The sequence below is a fragment of the Solenopsis invicta genome, chromosome 11 (assembly GCF_016802725.1).
Source record: "Solenopsis invicta isolate M01_SB chromosome 11, UNIL_Sinv_3.0, whole genome shotgun sequence".
NCBI lineage: Eukaryota > Metazoa > Arthropoda > Insecta > Hymenoptera > Formicidae > Solenopsis > Solenopsis invicta.
Window position 1 is genome coordinate 5845743 of NC_052674.1, and position 20302 is coordinate 5866044.

General features: G+C 33.3%; 3 protein-coding genes across 5 annotated transcripts; 2 read left to right on the forward strand and 1 right to left on the reverse strand.

Moving 5' to 3' along the window:
* Positions 1 to 291: 291 nt before the first annotated feature.
* LOC113004651 lies at positions 292 to 7496 on the reverse strand. The gene is made up of 3 exons (XM_026138642.2): positions 5012 to 7496; positions 736 to 1095; positions 292 to 613 (listed from the first exon to the last, which is right to left on the reverse strand). The coding sequence occupies exons 1-3, from the start codon at positions 5067 to 5069 to the stop codon at positions 366 to 368; spliced, it is 666 nt and encodes a 221-aa protein (XP_025994427.1). The 5' UTR covers positions 5070 to 7496; the 3' UTR covers positions 292 to 365.
* A 1832-nt stretch (positions 7497 to 9328) lies between these two features.
* LOC105200115 (putative DENN domain-containing protein 10 B) lies at positions 9329 to 11513 on the forward strand. Of its 2 annotated transcripts, none has more exons than XM_011167512.3 (5): positions 9329 to 9641; positions 9732 to 9928; positions 10214 to 10645; positions 10807 to 10924; positions 11127 to 11513. In XM_011167512.3, the coding sequence occupies exons 1-5, from the start codon at positions 9602 to 9604 to the stop codon at positions 11396 to 11398; spliced, it is 1059 nt and encodes a 352-aa protein (XP_011165814.2). In that variant the 5' UTR covers positions 9329 to 9601; the 3' UTR covers positions 11399 to 11513. The 2 variants fall into 2 exon arrangements, with proteins under 2 accessions (XP_011165814.2, XP_039310975.1); XM_039455041.1 differs by having other exon boundaries at positions 9342 to 9641; positions 9718 to 9928.
* Positions 11514 to 12943: 1430 nt separating this feature from the next.
* LOC105200118 (eukaryotic translation initiation factor 3 subunit A) lies at positions 12944 to 19504 on the forward strand. Of its 2 annotated transcripts, none has more exons than XM_011167516.3 (5): positions 12944 to 13162; positions 14656 to 17394; positions 17483 to 17811; positions 18005 to 18192; positions 18294 to 18494. In XM_011167516.3, the coding sequence occupies exons 1-5, from the start codon at positions 13114 to 13116 to the stop codon at positions 18310 to 18312; spliced, it is 3324 nt and encodes a 1107-aa protein (XP_011165818.2). In that variant the 5' UTR covers positions 12944 to 13113; the 3' UTR covers positions 18313 to 18494. The 2 variants fall into 2 exon arrangements, with proteins under 2 accessions (XP_011165818.2, XP_011165817.2); XM_011167515.3 differs by lacking the exon at positions 18294 to 18494 and adding an exon at positions 18717 to 19504 and having other exon boundaries at positions 12945 to 13162.
* Positions 19505 to 20302: the final 798 nt, after the last annotated feature.

The window sequence follows — 20302 nt, forward strand, 5'->3', positions numbered from 1 at the left end:
TCTCCCTTTTTAATAATTATAATTAATTATAATTATTAAAAAGGGAGAGGAATTAGTTCAATTTCATCAAGCTAGTAAAAGTGCCGTAGATGGCAATAAAAAAGATGTTCGTATTGCTATTAAGCCAGTAATTGAAAATAGTATTTCTCAATTAATTATCTCAATTTTTAACGGGCTCACACGTTCCAATTACGAGAAACTATTTCCTGAATAAGCATTCAGGATACTTTATTCATATTAATTATAATTAATTATAATTATTATGAATAAATTATAATTAATTATAATTATTATGAATAAAGTATCCTGAATGCTTATTCAGGAAACAGTTTCTCGTAATTGGAACGTGTAATCCCGTTAAAAATTTAGATGATTAATTGGGAAATACTATTTTCAATTACTGGCTTAATAGCAATACGAACATCTTTTTTATTGCCATCTACGGCACTTCTAATAGCTTGATGAAATTGATCTAATTCCTCTCCCTTTTCAAGAAACTCATATTCAAACTCTAACATATAGAGGTTCGATTTTATTTTCGCAGCATATATTTCCTTTTTACCGTCCTTGGTTGCTACTTTTGCGTCCATGTCTATTTTTATTGACGAATTAGCTGTAAAAAAACACATATTTTGGCATTATTAATAAAATAAAATAAATTAAGCATACACTAGGTTATATCATATTTCTATATTGTATTTCAATAGAAGATTAATATAATAACATTATACATACCCTGAATTTGAACTGGTCCCTCATGAACAAGACACACCAAAATTTGTATGTCAAAGTTATACAAAGCATCTATAGTCAAATTCTTGAATGTGATATCGAAACTAAAGTGGAGTCGGTCAGAATCTACATTGACCGAGTTTACCACGTAATCACATAAATTCGTTATTGCTAAATCTTTAAGGTAAAGATTAAGCTGATTTGTATTATAGACAACTACTTTCTTAATATTTAATGGTTCGCTCGGAGGAACATTAAATTCCGAAAGCCCTTTACAAATTTTATCCTTCACATTGTTCAGATTCTCCATGATGCATTGATCATAGTTAGGATCTTTGATGCCACATACATGAATATAAGAAGCTGTAAAAAAGACATTCAATTTATTTTCTTTAATCTGCCACTTTAAATTAAACAACTCAGGTAATATACTAACATTGATAATAGTTACAATCTTAAATTAAACTAAGATAAAATTACTTTGAATTTACTAATAATAACTGATAGATAACTAGAATAAAATATTATGTACACTATTCTATTTATTTTTAATATGTTCTTATAAGAAATTTTTATTTATTTTGAAAAGAAGTATGTAATGTCAACTACTCGTACATATCAAAATTGTTGTTCATTTTTCCGTGATTCCGATTGATTAATTCACTGCGCTTATTTTGTGATTGCCTGTCATCGGAGATTGCGTTTTTGTCATTTAAATAACAGTAAAATAATTAATTGTGTAATAATTATATTCATAATAATTGTAATTTATTATGCTAAAAAGAAGGCATGTAACATTTTAAGGAAAGAAAAGAAGTAAAAAAGGAGAAAGAAGAAAGTATTATTTAAAATAAAGGATAAAAAAGAATAAGGATAAAAGAGCGATCAAAAATGAGCGAGAGTACAAAAAGATTTTCTTAACTCTCATACATAATACAAGAGTTTAGACTTATACAAAAGAATATTGTTGAAAAAGAGCCGTTTTTTGCCTATAAATGGAAACGTAAAAAATATAATAAATCTTATAAGTTTCGACCTGCTGAACACGATAATGCTATTAGTTTGCTATTAAAAATGTTGGATACATCATTCTTTTCAGATTAAATTCTTATTTGTTATCGTCTCCCTGATGTGTAACTTTTAATACCTCCTTAAAAAAGGAAGAATAAATATTTTACTCACTCGTTCGATACGCGTTGAATTTTGCCGAATGATATAACTGTTTTAAAATATAAATTGCTAATAAGTTAACTTTAATCTGCATTAAAAAAAAATAAGTTGTTTAAGTGTACTTAGTTTATACAGAAGTAAACAGATAAAACAACAATCATATTTTTCAAATAATTAAATATAACTTGATTGACTGCAAACGTAAGAACCCTAATCGCATTTAAATGCTCGGCAAGCAGGCCAATTCAATGACATATCTAGACCAAACTTTCTGTTTACGAAGTAAAGCTGGAATCTTTCATAGCTGATACCTTACCGTGGAGAAAAAAGTAAAGAGAATCTCTCAAAACATTCTGTTTAAACTACCAACTTTCAGATTTACTTCATATACAGAATGTTTAGTTTAGAAGTCTAGATGTATGTATTATTAGGCCAGAGTTACTTGATCTACATAAATTGTTTTGATTCAATATTGATCCAATATCTATTCAAAGTATACAAAAATTTCTTTGAAATGTAAATATTAACATGGTTATACCACATAATTCCAATACAAAAAAATATTTTCGTAACATTTTAAAAAACATTTTTCGCAAAAAAAAAATCTCAGGAATTTTCTCTCGGAAATTCCCAAGTGACCACCCATCCAATTCGTGGACGATGCTCGACTTCTGCTACTGCTGCGAACTAGATCCCTCGTGATGACTAGTGAACACTTTATACTAATACGTGTGTATAACTGATAGATTAGATGAATATATGTCGAAAAGATGAAACATGTATAATTGAAGCATAATATTTATATAAACACATATAAAAGTATTTACTGATTTTTTACTAATTTTTTTCTGATTTTTACAAATGCGGAATAGTATTTGAAATAATTTTTCTGTCATTCGTATAAATAAGAATACAATTAGAAAAAAATCAATATGACACAATAATTAAATTAAATATAAAAAATTTTTTAAACATTTAAAAAGCATTTAAAAAATTGTCTGATCATTAAGATATAGATCAAGGTTCTTTGCCTACAAGCCTATTTTGTATATCGATAATGTTTATGTTTCTGAATTTACACAGCTTTTTATTTTTATTAATTTTTTAGAAAATAAAAAGAATATCAATAATAATTTGTTCAATGTTGCTTGAACGTTACAGCAACATTAATATTTAATGTAAAAAAATCAATATAGATTCTATATTGAAAAAATATTCACACTTCAACATTTAACATCGCAATGTTTCTACAATATCTCCGCAATACTGCATTGCAATTTGCAACATTGCTAAAATGTTGCTGCAATGTTCTATGCTGTATGGGTTAATGATTAACGTATTAAGGGTACGGTCAAGATGACAATAAATATTTTAAATCATTCTTTAATTAACAAATTGATAAAATTCTTTGTTGTCATTGGTCAATTAAATGCTTCAAAGCATTTGCAGCATCAAATTAATCGTATCTTAAAACGCCATGTGATATATTGTGGCAAGCGACATAATCACAAAAATCAGTATTGCTGATGAAGTATGCTAATGATATTTATGATAATGCTCATGAAATTTAAAGATGCTAATTCGGAGCCTTTCAGCCAGCGAAAAATCAGCGAAAGTGATAGCTGCAACACTAATTTGATTTTTTAGCCTGCCTCGGCCCAATCGCCGAAGCAACTATATGTTGCCTCCATCTCTCTTTTACGCACTTTGCAAAAACTGGAAACTGTAAACAATTATTATTCTGCCTTTAGATTCGCTGCAGACCGACACGATATAAATTTAACCAACGTTATATTTATATCCGTACCTTTAACGAACATTATACTTATATCCGTAACGTATTGTAAACTTTTTAATGTTTAAAATATTATATAATTAATATAATTGCGTGTGCATAACACAGTTTTATTAAAACAATATATACACGATTGAGTAGTAGATACAAGATTTATAATAGATAATTATTATTATTAATTATGTTTCATAAATTTTGTTAAAGTTTTTAATATAATTACAAGAAGAAAGGAAAAAATAGAATATAATTTTAATAGTAGATATAAATTCGTACAATTTTCAAGTTCAACAGAGTCCGTGATTAAAGTTAAATATTGGCGATCAGAATGTATGCACTTGAAATTATAAATACATACTATGCATACATGTGTATGGATAGAAATCACTTCTGATTCCATTAACTAATATCGATTTATGCCTCAGTTAGCTTTTTAAACTTGACACGCACACACACACACACACACACACACACACACACACACACACATAAGCATATATACTATCGCAATTATCATAAATTAAAACAAAATTTAAATTCTTAAACTATTGTACGTCATTAGTACTACTTATAAGAGATATTAATAGTTTGAATTTTCATTATATATTTGAGAATTGCTTATTCCAAGCAAAAAAATGTAGAATAACAAAGTTATATGCGACAAGAAATAAATAACATTTTGATAACGTTTGAAATCACGGTATATTCAATGATAATTCGCGAATTGTATAGTTATGAACAAAATAGAATTAAAATAGTAAAAAATTTCTTAGTGCGTTACATAAAATGTTTAATTTATTGTTTAATCCACATATTAAACTGCATTGTTCTTCTAAAATTATACGAAATGAATGCCTCTACGAGTACTTTATTCACGGCAAAATCTACAGAATAAATTATAGATAGATATCTAATAAGATAAGGAATTGTTGTATAAGCTAATAATTGCCGTTACCCCTATTAAGTACGTAAATATTATGATTGAAACAGAGTTCTCCGTCAATTTAAATTTTCCTGGTTTTGTTTCCTGGTTTTAGATTTACATGTCAATATTAAGTCATCACAATCTCCGATATCAGACATGCACTCACGTAACCTTAATATGTGATTATGTTTTCATCATACAACTAGTATTAATAAATTTCAATAAAAACCTCACAAAGATGAATTATATCTATCAGTCGAAAAATAATATTACATTGATATTGTTTTTATGAAGATCCCATTTTTACTCTTTGCGCAAATAAGGCAGATTTTCAACTCGACTCCGTATACAATAGATATAATATACAAATAAATATAAACATGTGTACTTACGTAATGCGGTTGCAACATTCACTGTCAGGACGGCAAAAATAAAGAGCGTACCAAACATTTTCTTGTAAGATTGCTCAAAAACTACAAGAAAAGATCAAAATAATCTTGACGAGTAAACTGCGTATTTCACGCGAACCACAATTAAACTTCTATTAACAAAGCCCTCCTTGTGAAAATTTCCTTTTACTTTTACTCTGATGTACGTTCGTAGAGTGAATGAAGCGCCCGTTTAGATTCTCTCTCTTTTATATTTTTCAGCATCGTGTTATAAGGTTGATCACACATAGATTACATTCACTTTAGCGCTGACAAGCGTGTGTATTTGACCTTGTTTAATTTTTAATGAACCACAAGAATTAAGGTAAATATCAAGTGGCAAAGCAGACGAGAACTAAAACTTTTTTATATAGAGGTTTAAAATAGCAGAACGTTTAAAATAGTGAGGCAATGGATAGACCGGTTTTTTATATATATCTATATACGAGAATCGTTCGATAAGTAAGATAAATTTCCACGAAATGGCACCACAATAAACTGTGTAGTTTATAGTCAAGAAGTAACACTCTTCAAACTGTCTCATACCAAATTTCAGCCAAAAGCAACACTTTGTTTACGTGTGGCAGACGTTGGAAGTAATCAAAGTTGTTATAAAAATAAAACAAGACAAATTCCAGATGATAATGAAACATTTTTATTTAAAGAAGTGAAAGGCTACGCAAATCAAAGTCGAAATGGACAAAGTTCATGGGAACGTTGCATAAGCGTTTATTTCGTCAATTTGTATTCGGCGAAGCCTTGAGTCGTCCGTTGATGTCGGTTTCGATCATAAAGATACGCGCTGAGCCGGCCTCGAATGTCTAACTTTGTATAACTTCCCGATTGAAGTTCTCAAATAGAAATGGTTGTATTTTGATGACTCTAGATAGCATTATACTCGAATATCTGAAGTTAGCTACTAAATTTATAATATTAAAATATATACTAAATAATAATATTAAAATATTATGATTTTTATTTATTAAAGGTTGTGAAAATTATAATTTCCGATGTTCAACGTTACATTAACCAACATTCATCTACTATTTATAAGAAATTAATATTAGCAGTATAAATTGAATCTAGTGCAGAAAAATGGGACAGGATGCATTTTTCTATACGAGGTTTCTATATTACGAAATTTTCATCCGAGTTGCTTGTGTTCACGAATCGAGTTTCAGTAATTTTTTTTCGGATCCAGAATTCGATTTCTAGCATCATATGCACAAAGCTTGGATGTACACAAGAAAACGTTCATAGTGCAATTCTATTCTTTTCTCGATATTTTAATCACGATAATATTCTTACATCATGAACCGAATTAGCATCGCCTAATCAGTAGAGAAGCCGAGTAATTAACAATTTAAATCTTATGGTTCTCTTATCTTTTATAGGTATCCTTGTTTCCCAAGTGTTGATAATTATTCAACAAGACTATTCCAAAAATGCTTGATATGTTTACTATTATTGCATAGCTGCCGCTTTCATGTTTTGATTGCGTCACCGAAACGTCACCGACAGGAACCAGTCTTCTTTAAAAAACTCTGTCTCAAGGATCAATTCAATGTCGCCCACTCAAAAAATGCGGAAAGATTTAAACATGTGTAAGCTATGCATCCAGTCTCTCTCTCTCTCTCTCAAAAAAAAAAGAGAAGGTAATAAAAGAGAAGGTAGATATAAAAAATATGACAATGGGAGTAACGAAATTAAAGAAAAAAAGAAAAGGAGTAGTAATTATGGGTTGTGAAACTGGAGAAGAGGTGAAAAAATTGAAAGAGACAATACAAGCTAAGCTGGGAGAGCATTATAAAGTGCTCGAGTCGACTCAATCAAAACCAAAAGTAAAAATTGTTAACATAAATTTAGAAGATATAAACTTAGATGATAATAAACTTATTTAAAGAAGAGAACGGATGCGCAAATCAAAGTCGAAATGGACAAAGGTCATGGGAACGCTGCATCAGCGTTAAAGATGGTTAATTATCGAACGGAATTCATCTTTTTTCCATTTTTACGACAACTGCTGAAATGACTACTTCCAACGTCTGTCACACATGAATAAAACGTCGCTTTTGGCTGAAATTTAGTATGAGGCAGTTTAAAAGTGTTACTTAATTCCTGGTTATACGTATACTGCACAATTTATTGTAGCGCTATATTTCGCGGAAATTTATCTTACTTATCGAATGGCCTTCATACATATGTCGCAGGACGGCGATCGTGAAATATAACGAGGAAATAGAATATTTCGTACAATTTACGTTGAATTTAAAGAGTAACCGTTAAAATTACTTCGTTACAGTCTATTTAAACATTGTAAATTAATTACTGGTCATTAATGATTACTGTGTTTCTATAAAAGATAAATTTCAGTTCTGCAGATAATAGAAATTTTTAAAAGTATGTACACCCACAATAATTAATTCTGTCCCTCGGAAAATTTTCCAAACTGAGAAGTCGCTGTATTTCTACATACTTACAGTTTATGATTAACATAACGACCAATAAAATCTAGTTTTTGAAAAATCCGCATTTTCGCATATATGGGTGAGATGCTGGTCTTTTTCGAAGAGTTCTGTGTACGAAAAAAAATTTTTTCCTACAGTTCTCAACATATTAAAGAGCCTTCCGAAGAGTCGCGGTCGATTCCGACATTAGTTAATCAACAAAAAATTAATAACTTTCGAAAAATCCGTATTTTCGCATATATGGGTGAGATGCTGGTCTTTTTCGAAGAGTTCTGTGTACGAAAAAAAATTTTTCCTACAGTTCTCAACATATTAAAGAGCCTTCCGAAGAGTTGCAGTGGATTCCGATATTAGTTAATCAACAAAAAATTAATAACTTTCGAAAAATCCGTATTTTCGCTTATATGGGTGAGATGCTGGTCTTTTTCGAAGAGTTCTGTGTACGAAAAAATATTTTTCCTACAGTTCTCAACATATTAAAGAACCTTCCAAAGAGTTGCGGTCGATTCCGATATTAGTTAATCAACAAAAAATTAATAACTTTCGAAAAATCCGTATTTTCGCTTATATGGGTGAGATGCTGGTCTTTTTCGAAGAGTTCTGTATACGAAAAAATATTTTTCCTACAGTTCTCAACATATTAAAGCGCCTTCCGAAGAGTTGCGATCGATTCCGATATTAGTTAATCAACAAAAAATTAATAAATTTCGAAAAAGCCGATTTTCCACATATATGGGTGAGATGCTGGTCTTTTTCGAAGATCGGAATAGATAGATAGGTATCTGTGTACGCAGTTTAATCATGAGATGCTCACACTTGAGATGCTAACTTCACACACTCCTATTAGTCTCACATTGAAATATTGTATACAAAAATCTAATGTAATAATAATTTATATAAAGCTTAACTGTACGAGTATTCGTAAAAATAAATACAAAAAATTAATTATCAATTAATATTGCAAAATTATTATAAATATAACCTTTTTACTTTTCAAGAAATGAAATAGATTCTAAGCAATAAAAATAGAAAGACAAAATAAATAAATTTAATTATAATAACTGTGTCTGTAATACATATAATATATTATTGAATCATACTTACAAAAAAGTTAAATTTTTTCGGTTCAAAAAATATTTGTTTTGACTTAAAAAAGATTTATACGCTGTTAAAGAAAATCTGATTTAAAAAAATGGCTTGGTTATTCCTTTTATTACAATGAAAAAGATAATTTGATTGTGCAACGCAAATCTTTTTTTAAATAAAAAAATATATATTTTAAAAACCAACGTAACTATATTATTTCTTATATTTCTGTCATTATAATATTGACTTCAAATTAAAGTATTATTTGTTTAAATTACACGTACAAATAATTTAAACAAATAATTTATTTTAAAAATATATATTAATAACTTATTTCTTTTAATCAAATAAATTTTTGTTTTCCTCAAAGGTATTTTCACTTAAAGTAATCAAATTAAAAAAAACGATTTCATCATTAATATAACTTTTCTCTGAGTATACAAAATTTTATTTATTATTTATTTATGGCATTTATGATCATACGAATGATTCAACATAAACTTTGAGCAATTCGGTATGATCAGTTATGTATTAAATACAATTTAATGATAGAAATACTTTAGTATTTAACTTCTTATAGGTAAATTATAAAGCTGGAATGCAACTAATATCTATATTTATTAAAATTAATTATTTCTCAGTTGTTTTTTTCTATTTTAAATAGTAAATACAGAAATGTGTAAATGTGTATAGTTGCTACCACTGTTGAATGAATAAGAGAGGAAGGGAGGAGAGAGAAAGAGAGAGAAGCGATTTAAACATAACCTCAATTTCTATCTCGACTTGACAGTAGACGACATTCCCAATAATTTACTCTATTTAATTAATAATATTTAACAATGAAAATATAGGCTATATCTACAGGAAAAATCGAATAAAAAGTGAATTTTGCATATCTCTAAGACGTAAAAAATAACGAATATTATAAAATATCATTTCTAATAGATGTTATTGTTGCTAATTTTTTTATTCACGTTAATTACTTATTGAATGGCTTCAAATGGCACCATTAACGGATTTACTTTCTTGCAGTGTAATAGGTATAATAATTTTATAATAGAAAAGTTAAAATACAATAAATACATATTAGATATGTTCACTTTGTATTTAATCAAGAATAAAAATTTCAGAGAAAGATTGTAATGGAGATGTGTTGTGGACATGGTCATATCCAGCAGTTACGGAATCTCAGAAGACTGTAGTCACAAGAAAATGCAATTTGAAACTAGAGCATACATCCCCTCATGTATTTGTATGTGCAAGGCATGGGCATAACTGGTTCTACATACATTGCAGCGAAGTATTTGATTCTGATAAATTACCGAAGGTATTTATAAGCTCCTGTTCTTCTTAGTAAGAAAATATTTATATACATATATATTTTTTTTTTAAACAAATTCAAAATGTATTTATAAGGATGTTGGTACGTTTTTGTTCTAATTCTATCTTTTGTCATTTATTGAAATTCTATTTTTGTCATTTATATAAAACAGGGATATTCCTATTTTCCCATCTAATGGCTAGAAATAGAATAATAAAAAAGTGTGTTAACATCTTTAAGTAAGTACATTCTGAATACAGACCTATATCTTGATTCTCATAATTGTCACAGGTAAAACAGTTTGCATTGGTTCTCTTTGCAAAGGACTTTAATCCACAAAAGTATGAAGTACTTTCGCGAGTTCTTAGCAAGATGTATTGCAAAACTGGCAAGCCTACAGAGATTTTGCAGTTATACCTGTCTGTATTCACTAAGGGATCGTGTTCTACACAGGAGAATGGAACATTTGTCTCTGATGATTTCAATACTCATCGTTTCGCAGCTAATACCAATGTCAAAGAACTGATTAAAACATTCGAATTAGAAACAATATTGATATATACGGCTCTCTTATTGAAAAAGAAAATTATTGTATATCATCATAGTTTGGAGCAGCTTCTTAAGTGGATAAAAACATTTCCTGCGTTGATGAAGCACAGGAAGGTTACTGATAATCTTTTTCCCTGGATTGACTTGGTCAACGATGAGTTAATTGAATTGAAGGCATGTATTCTATAAAAGAATCTATTTTTGATGTAAATAATGTGAAACGTAATTTTTTATTCATAATGGATTACAGGAGAAGTATATTATTATTACTGATACTATCATTACTTTAACTGTTGTTCTTGATTGTTATCCTATAATTATCGTTACTGTTATAGAAATATTCGCACTATGTGGCAGGCTGCAGTAATAGCTCGATATCATCAAGGATAGATCTGTACGACCTACTTGTAAACATTCCTGCTAGAGAAATTACTGTAGCACCACATGCCAAAGGTAACAAAAAGAGAATAATTTGGTCGTTTTCCTATACAACACAGAATATTACAGAATATGCAGCACATAATATTTGCTATATTTATGCATTATTCTATAACATTCTGTGCTATACTGCTTCATATTCATAAGACATCTCCATTACGATATATAATTAAATAAGTAAAGTGTTTTCTAATAATCTGCATTCATTCTTTTTTAGAAAGTCTTACGATGACGAAAACTCACAAAGAGATAGCTTTGTTCATGGTTCAATTGTGCGAAAATCAAAACTATACAGAAGCACAAGTTATATCTGAGATATCTGACAAAACGCAAGATCTTCTGAATCAGTTAACTTCGTTAGCAACAGTGCAAACTCCAGATGGCAAAAGAATGATCTCTGTTGAGATATTCAGAGAGAAAAACTTGGCACCAGCAGTAGAAAATTTTCTTATGAATCTAGCCATTGCCGAAAATCTCTTTGTATTATGATCATTTTAACCAAAGTTTCAACGTAATGGAGAATGAGAATAAGGAATAAAATGTATTTATATTTATCATTTTGTCTTACATGTTAATATATAAAGAATTTATTTGTTATATTCTACCTATACATTTTATTCATTCATTGCTTTTTATTCTTATTCAATGATCTGAGCCTTCAATATTATATTAATATTGTTAATTATGTTTTTAAGAAAAGTAATTATAAAAATAAAATAAAATCTATATTTCTTTGCAAAAATTGCCTATTTTTCTATATATAATTATTAAAAAATATGACTGGTCAATGTATGTCAATACTCAATTTCTTAGATAAGTAACTTATCATTTTCTAATTATGTCTTATTAAAGGTCGTAACCCTCCATGGCCCACTAAGTCTTTTTTTTACCCAGACAAAATTCCACTCAAATTTCTTCGAACATATGTCACTTTTTATTAAATAATAGTTTTAACATTTGAGTTAAACAATAACTAACTTTGAACAGATACATTGAAAAGTAACTTAGAACAATAAAATAAGTTAGGGACAAAAAAGACCACTGTGCCTATGAAGTAAGTAAAAATATATGTACTTATGAAAGATTAAACATTCGAAAAGAGATAGTGATAATAAAGATCAAAAATTAACGAGACAAGCGCATCAAAAGTGAAGCACTTCGCGATCAAACGGCTGAAACATAAATCGACGACTCGTTTCGTCGAGACAAGTTTTCAGCGGAGACAGTCGCGAGAAATTCACGGAGATTCAAAGCAATTCAAACAGCAACGCGACATTCGCCATTACACGTTCTACAAACGGCCACCATGAGCCACCAAAATAATGTTGCAAAATGACTAACCAAAAGAAATCTTTGCGAATCTTAATCACAACACAATCAAGTCGCACTAACCTGGTGATGATCTTGAATTCGCTGCTCTCCGTCGAGGATGCAATTTCCATCGAATCTACTCCATACTCCAAAACAGCACGGCCGGTGGAGAGGATGGGGAGGTCATCTTTCGAGATCCTTCCTCGGCGATGTCGGCGTCACTGTACACACAACACAAGCTTCGTCAACGACGTATGCCACACGCGAACGCGTTACGACAAAACGTACCACACTCCGCGCTCCAATATTCGTAATCACTCGCGATTACTGTGGCCGATCACGATCGTGAGAGACATGAGATACTTCCGAGGCGTTCGCGCGCGATCCATTGTGATACGAGTCTACTGCTGCTGATTCAAAATCTATCGACAGGCGGAAGCGTGATCTATCGAGATCTCGAAGTCGCTACGCGCGACCAATCGGCCGACAACATTCCACGAACGCGAGAGGTCAGTTCGGTCGCTCGGCCACTACACGAGTCAAGTATCGGCCGGTGAATGTCGACATCGTCGGATGTCGTCGCGTCGAATGTTGGCTGATGTTGACACGCCAAGGATAGCGCGAGGATTTAGCAACAAAAGGACACGATCGCGTCAAAGGCACCCGCCGTTCGCTCAGGACACGTCCCGGACGTCGGATCGTGTCTTGACTCACGCATTAACGAGCAACCATCTTTCCTCGGTGGCCGCCTCTTCTATCCGGTACACGCGGTCGAGGGTACGTGCTGACCACACGTTATCGCGCGTAAACGGGATTTCGGACGCCTGCAAGCCGCAGCGGAGCTCTCGCCGGTGTTTATGTTGGTGCTGTAGCCGCAGTCGCGGGAAGGAAACATGGCGCGTTATGGGCAGAGACCCGAAAACGCCCTGAAACGGGCGAATGGTAAGTCCGGGGGGTTCCGCCTGACGTCCTACATGAGCGTGACATGGCCGATGGCATCGGGTCCCTGGTCCGCGCGAAGGAGAAAAAAAAGAGACCCATGCCTCTCAGAGCTTTTCGCGCGGAAAACGCACGGGCGTGCTCCGTTCCTCTCGCTCGCGTGTATGATCTCGGACCTCTAACAATCGACTTTACCGTGCCGCACAGTGTCCAAAAGATCGGCGTACCTGTCTCAAGGCTACTTGTCTCTCGGCACAGTTCCGCGATCTCTCTCTCTCACGACCATATGCATTAGCATCAGACGTGTTCGGTAACCGTCGAAGATGCGGGAAGCCAACCGAACCGTGCAACGCTATTGCTCTAATATTGCACGAGCATTTTTCGCGTTTCTTTATTTAATAGAAGTACATGAGACGTGTACAGAAACGTTAAATGGCCTATTTCTTTTAGCAGTTTCTCTTTTTCTCTCCAACGTCAAAAGTAAAATGTAAAAAAATGAATCTTGCAAGAAATTCAGTTAAAAAGAATAGGCCTGAGGTTTCAAGAAAGATGTAGGAAAGCTTACTGTCATATTTGCTATGTAAATTTTATACTCTTTAGTATTGCACATGTACATTGCTATAAATTAGTTTGTTTTCTATGTAAGTATATTGTATTCTCGCATAGTGCACACTTTGTCAATTATGTAAGCAAAGTAACACTCGGCTTGTTATAGTCATTGTTTTTTTTTAAATATTTTTTTTCTCCTTCCAGTACCTGGATACATTTACTTTGAGTCCAGGAAATACACAGTGCAGTTAAATAGTTTTGATAGATCGAAATTAATCTTAGTCATCAATATTCTACATTTTCCCCACGTATATTCATATCCATTTCCACTAATGCAGATTAACTTTCTCAATTTAACTCTAAAATACTGTACATAAATTTTACATACAATCTCCATTTATTTCTTCTACCTAACCAACTCTAACGACTATTTCTGAGCATTAAGCTACATTCAGCTGTGCCATTAGTCAAGAGAAGATTCAATTCTGTCATATTAAAGTTAATAATTAGATTATTTATATTTGTAGAGTCTAGATCTAGATTATTAGTTTGTAAAGTTTTATAGAATTATTAGTTTATCAAATTTATAGGTCTAGATTGTAAATATTTTATCAGTGAAAGTGAAATATATGAAACTTTTGGGTTGTATTAATTAAAAGTCACCTATTTTCTTGAATGAAAAATGTATGAATATTAATATTGCAAATTACTATTCAACAGTGATATTATTTAACAGGATTAATTTATTCTTTATGTTTTTCTAATTTTTAGAACTAATAAAAGATAAAGTGTAAGTTAAACAAGATCAAAATTAATATACATTGATGGAAGCGGACAATGATTCTGATGATATACATAAAAGTTTATAGTATTAAAAAATATTCTAGTTTCTAAATTAAATATAGCTTACAAAATGCATTAATTTTTCTTTTTTTTTTTTTAAACAGAATTCATAGAAGTGGGTAAACCTGCCCGAGCGTTAGACACATTGCAAGAAGTCTTCCGTAATAAAAAATGGACGTACAACTGGTCAGAATCCGTTTTAGAACCTATCATGTTCAAGTATTTGGACCTCTGTGTGGAACTAAAGAAGTCGCACATAGCGAAGGAGGGCTTGTTCCAATACCGAAATATGTTTCAATCTGTCAATGTTGGAAGCTTGGAGAACGTTATACGTGGGTATTTGAAAATGGCTGAAGAGAAGACGAATGCCGCGCGCAAGCAGAGTCAGCAAGCAGTGATTGACATCGACGATCTTGATAACCTTGCTACGCCTGAGAGCATCTTGCTGTCAGCCGTTAGCGGAGAGGATGCGCAAGACAGAAGCGATCGTACCATTTTGACGCCCTGGGTCAAGTTCTTGTGGGAATCATACTGCCAATGCTTGGAGTTGCTCAGAACTAATGCGCACGTAGAAACTCTTTACCACGATATCGCACGTATGGCCTTCCAGTTTTGCCTCGAGTATACTCGTAAGACTGAATTTCGTAAATTATGCGAGAAATTACGGAAACATCTTGAAGAGATATGTAAACTGCCGCCGCTCGTGTCGAACGTTTCTATGAATAAAGCAGAAACGCAGCAGTTGAATCTAGAAACTAGATTAAATCAATTGGATTCTGCGATACAAATGGAATTATGGCAGGAAGCCTTTAAATCTTCTGAGGACGTTCACGGTATGATGAATTTGTCAAAGAAGCTCCCTGTACCAAAAACGATGGCTAATTACTATCAGAAGCTGGCTATGGTTTTCTGGAAGGCTGGTAATTATCTATTTCACGCAGCCGCGTTGTTCAAACTTCTACAGCTCTCTCGTGAGATGAAAAAGAATATGTCCTCGGAGGAACAACAGCGAATGGCCAACCGTGTATTATTGGCAACGTTATCGATACCGTTGCCGTCTGCACATCCTGAGTTTGATCGCTTCATCGAGACTGACAAGAGCCCGCTGGAAAAAGCTCAGAAACTCGCGACGCTTTTGGGTCTCTCGCAACCACCAACACGCGTCTCTCTGTTAAAAGATATTGTTCGTTTGAACGTTGTCAGTCTCGCGTCGCCGCAGTTGCAAGAATTATACTCATGGTTAGAAGTGGAATTTCATCCATTAGAACTCTGTAGCAGAGTCGATTCCGTTATTCAGACGTTACAGGCGGACGAAAACAGTCCGTTAGTCCAGTACATTCCGGCTTTGCAGGATGTTACACTCGTGCGACTCGTTCATCAAATTTCTCAAGTTTATCAAACTATACAATTCTCCAGACTCCTAGAGCTTGCCAAGTTCACTACTGATTTTCACCTGGAGCGACTTTTGGTAGACTGCGTGCGTTATAATGACATGCAGATCAGAATAGACCATGGTAAGACATGTGTTCACTTCGGAGTGGATCTCTCGGAGGCGCAACGAGAGGATCATCCGGACGGTCCGGTACTGCAGGCGATGCCCTCCGAACAAATACGCTGCCAACTGGTTAACATGGCGACTGTGTTGCACCGTGCCATTAATGTGATAAATCCTAACAAGAAGAAACTCGAGCGCGAGAAGCTGCGCAATGCGATGGTCGCTCACTATCACGAGACCAAGATGAAGGAGCATCAGAGAATATTAGGTCGACACAAAATTATTGAAGAACGGAAGGAGTACATTGAACACATCAATACAGTCCGCGAAGAAGAGGAGATGCGCCGACAGGAGGAGCTCCAGCGACAGCAGATGCTAGCCGAACAGAAGCGACTGGAGCAGGAACGGGAAGAGCGAGAGCGGAAGCGTCAGCAGAGTGAAATTCAACAGATCAAGGATCGTCATCTCAAGGAAAAGATGCAGCAGATCTCACAGACGAGTCACGGTCAAAAGGTGTTGAAGAAATTAGACGAGGACGAGATCAAAAAGCTGGACGCGGAGCAGATTGCGGCACGAGAAGCTGAAGAACTGCAAAAAGAGCGTAGAGAAATGCAGCAAAAACTCAAGTCCCAGGAGAAGAAAGTCGATTATCTCGAGCGTGCTAAACGGCTCGAGGAGATTCCATTGTTGGAGAAGGCTGTACAGGACAGAATGCAACAGGCGAAACAGCTCTGGCGGCAGCAAGAAGACGAGCGAATCGCTGCAGCTATTGAAGAAAGGCAGGAGGCTGTCGCGACTCAAGAGCGCTTAGCGCGCATGAAAGAAGACCACGACATCTTCCTGGCCAAGATTTTGGCAGAGCGCCGAAACATATATACAGAAAAATTAAAAGATTTTGAGAAATTGTTGAACGAGGAACGTGCCAAGCGATTGTTGAAGCGCAAAATGGAGCGTAAAGCCGAGCGTAAGGCAAAATGGGAGAAGGAACGTGCGGAAGCCGCGGAACGAAGACGACTGGAAGAATTGCGTATTAAACAAGAAGAGGAGAAGAAACGTCTTGAGGAGGAAAGAGCGAAAAGGGAGGAGGAAGAAAGAGTCAGACGGGCTGAAGAGGAAGCCAAAGAAGCCGAACGTTTGGCCAAGCTCAAAAAACAAGCCGAGATTATCAGAGCTAAGGAAGCTGAGATTGAACGTAAATTGGAGGAAGAACGGCAGAGAGATAAAGAGTTGACTTCAACATGGCGACGTGCGGATAGAGAATATGATCGCGATCGTGAACGCGATCGCGACCGTGATCGCGATCGTGATCGTGATCGTGGTGACCGCGAACGCGAGGGTCCGAAACCTTGTGAGTAAAATATATTTTTATATCTTCTAGATGCTTTCGTGTTATATATCAATGAAACTTAATTTGTGCTATCTTTTGTCATTACTAGCGTTGGAGTCATGGCGACGTAATGCTGACAGGGATGCTAAAGATTCCGAAGGACTTAAAAATGAAACGGATCGCTGGAGGAAACGCGATGACAAGATCGAAGATTCTTCATGGAAGAGAAGGGAACCAGAACGTCGCGACATGGATAAATGGAGGAGGAACGATGACTCGGATCGGTGGAAAAAGGATTCTATGGAAAAATGGAGGAAAGATGATAATTATGATAGAGACGATTTAAAAGATCGAGATAGATTAGACAACCGTGGTTTCGATAAAAAAGACGATCGCGACCGCGATCGAGATCGTGACCGTGGAATGGATGGACGCGGAGTAAGTATACATTCCCTCAGTACATACATGTTATATTATAAAGTGCTCCACATGTAGAATTTATTTTTTTCAGTCGTTTACTGTCATACTTATAATTCATTTAAAATTTCTTTATTAATTAATTATATATTACAATATGTATTTTTAGGTATGTATATTTTTTACTAATATTTCTATTTAATTGCAATTATAGATACGCGAGATTTCGCGTGACACCATACGCGAGGATCGAGATCGAGATCGTGGTGGTGGTAGTGGTAGAATGTCCGATCGCCGTAGTGGTTATCGCGAACGTCGTGACGAACCAGCACGAAATACTAATCAAGACTGGCGAAAACGTGAGCCGCCTCAAGATTCCCCAAGAGACCCACCCAAGCGCGAGTGAGTATATTTATAAAATTTAACCCTAGAGTGTGTGTGATATTGTACGTAAATTTTATGTATAACCCCCACATATTTTCACCTATTCAAATCCACCGCAGCATCGTTCCTAAGGGTTAAGCTATGCCCAGCTGTGCCGTTGATCAAGGGAACAGGGGGGTCCAATCCTGCCATATTAAAGTTACTAATTAGGGTATCTATGTTTATAAAGATCTAGATTATAAATTTTTGTCAAAAGTGTGAAATGTATAAAAATTTTATGTTACATTAAATAAAAGTGACCTATTTCCTCGGACGTAAAATTCATCAATACCAATACCATATCATTTAGTAGCGATATCATTCTAGAACTAACAATAACAATATTTAGTAATAACAATTATCATTTATTACTAAAATTTAGTAGTAATAACAAAATAAATGATAAAAATTATGCGTTATGTTATACAAATTTTGAACGGATTTTACAAACACTGCTCGCGTAATTAAGTTTTAATTAAACTTTAATTTTTTTGTCATTTCAGACGAGATGATCGTAAAGATGACAGACTTCCGCCTAAATCTGATGAAAGAAGGCGACCGTTAGAGGATGATGGCTGGTTGCAAGTCAGTCGGCGTTAACATCAAAGTCTTAGTTAATCATGTAGCTTTATATAAGTTCATTATTCTCTAAGAGCGATATATTATACATGAATAGACTTTTTATCTAATACGGAAGTCTGTCCATTTTTATTGTTTTGTGCGTGGCTTTATTCTTCCAGACAAGAAAATGGGAGGGGAATATCTGTAGTGATAGATGTATATCAAGAATTGAAGAAACGAAATATTTCGATTAGATATGATAGATTTATATTGATTATTGTGCAAAACAGAAAAAATGATAAATCCGTGTTTGAAATATTCTATTCGATGTAAATTCAAATTATTTAAGTTTGGATATTTCAAACATATACAGGTTCGCTATTATTTCTATTTGACGCACACTATCAATTTATTATCATAATCAAAATATCTTGTTTCAAAAGATTAAGATTTAAAAAAGATATAGATATCAATAAAATTCTCTTGTACCCTACCCCTTCATTAGATTTTTTTATATTATCCTGCGTCTTATCTCTTATTTTTTCTCAATAGGAAATTGTACAATTCTTAATGTACATTTTCTTCCCCATCACACACTTACGACGATTGATTATCGTTGTGTATAATACACATGAATACCATTTTTGTGAAATAGATTATAAGGACGAAGATTTCTCGATATAATAGAGGAAATAAAGTATGTACGAGGATTGTACGATATTTTATGATCTGTTCGTTGTTTTATTACTATGCCCGCGATATCATTGTAAATAAATATACTCCCGAGGAGCAAACTTTTTATTATATTTACATTTCGCAATACGTTCTACATCATTGATATAATTTGCCGCGGACTTAATGAAATCATACATTTTGTATGGAAGTAACAGTCTTAAAAATTAATTGTTAACAGTATTTAATGTCTCGAAGAAAAGGCACGCCACACTTAATTATTAAGTATCCTCTTTAACTAATTGAGAATTATAGATAGTAGTATATAAATATATATTAATCTTGAGAGCCCAGTCTAGTCAAAACAATCGCCTTTGTAAAAAAAAAAGAAAAACAGTGCTAAATAAAACAGATGAATTTTAATTTATGGAATTAAGTATCGAGGAATATAACTCAATAATAAAAATAATATAACAGAATAATATACTATCTAAATTTATAGTGGATAATTTACATACTGTCTGTATACGAATGTTTATACTATCGATAGAGATTTGTTAACTGAAGTTTGAAACAATAATTGTCTAGATTGCGGCCTTATTGATAAAAAACTAATGTATAGATTAAGCATAATAAAGCGTTTTTCCCATACTCAATCTCGTCTTTTTACGTAAAGCAAACAGCAAATTACAATATTACAATCGTAATCGATTACTGTTACATGTAACATGCTCATGCTTAAATTTATTGATTATTGCCACTTTGCAATCATGAATTTGATGAGCTGACATAAAATCAATACGCAAGATAAAACATTAAATGCCACTTATGAGCACATATTGTCACATTCTAACTT

Coding starts and splice junctions, on each gene's coding strand:
- LOC105200115 (XM_039455041.1), top strand. CDS start 9,592: ATGGCTTCAAATGGCACCATTAACGGATTTACTTTCTTGCAGTGTAAT. Junction 9,642..9,717: donor ACTTTCTTGCAGTGTAATAG/GTATAATAATTT, acceptor TATTTAATCAAG/AATAAAAATTTCAGAGAAAG. Junction 10,646..10,806: donor ATGAGTTAATTGAATTGAAG/GCATGTATTCTA, acceptor TTACTGTTATAG/AAATATTCGCACTATGTGGC.
- LOC113004651 (XM_026138642.2), bottom strand. CDS start 5,069: ATGTTTGGTACGCTCTTTATTTTTGCCGTCCTGACAGTGAATGTTGCA. Junction 1,096..5,011: donor GAATGTTGCAACCGCATTAC/GTAAGTACACAT, acceptor TCTTTTTTACAG/CTTCTTATATTCATGTATGT. Junction 614..735: donor GGGACCAGTTCAAATTCAGG/GTATGTATAATG, acceptor GTTTTTTTACAG/CTAATTCGTCAATAAAAATA.
- LOC105200118 (XM_011167515.3), top strand. CDS start 13,114: ATGGCGCGTTATGGGCAGAGACCCGAAAACGCCCTGAAACGGGCGAAT. Junction 13,163..14,655: donor CGCCCTGAAACGGGCGAATG/GTAAGTCCGGGG, acceptor TTTTTTAAACAG/AATTCATAGAAGTGGGTAAA. Junction 18,193..18,716: donor AGAGACCCACCCAAGCGCGA/GTGAGTATATTT, acceptor TTGTCATTTCAG/ACGAGATGATCGTAAAGATG.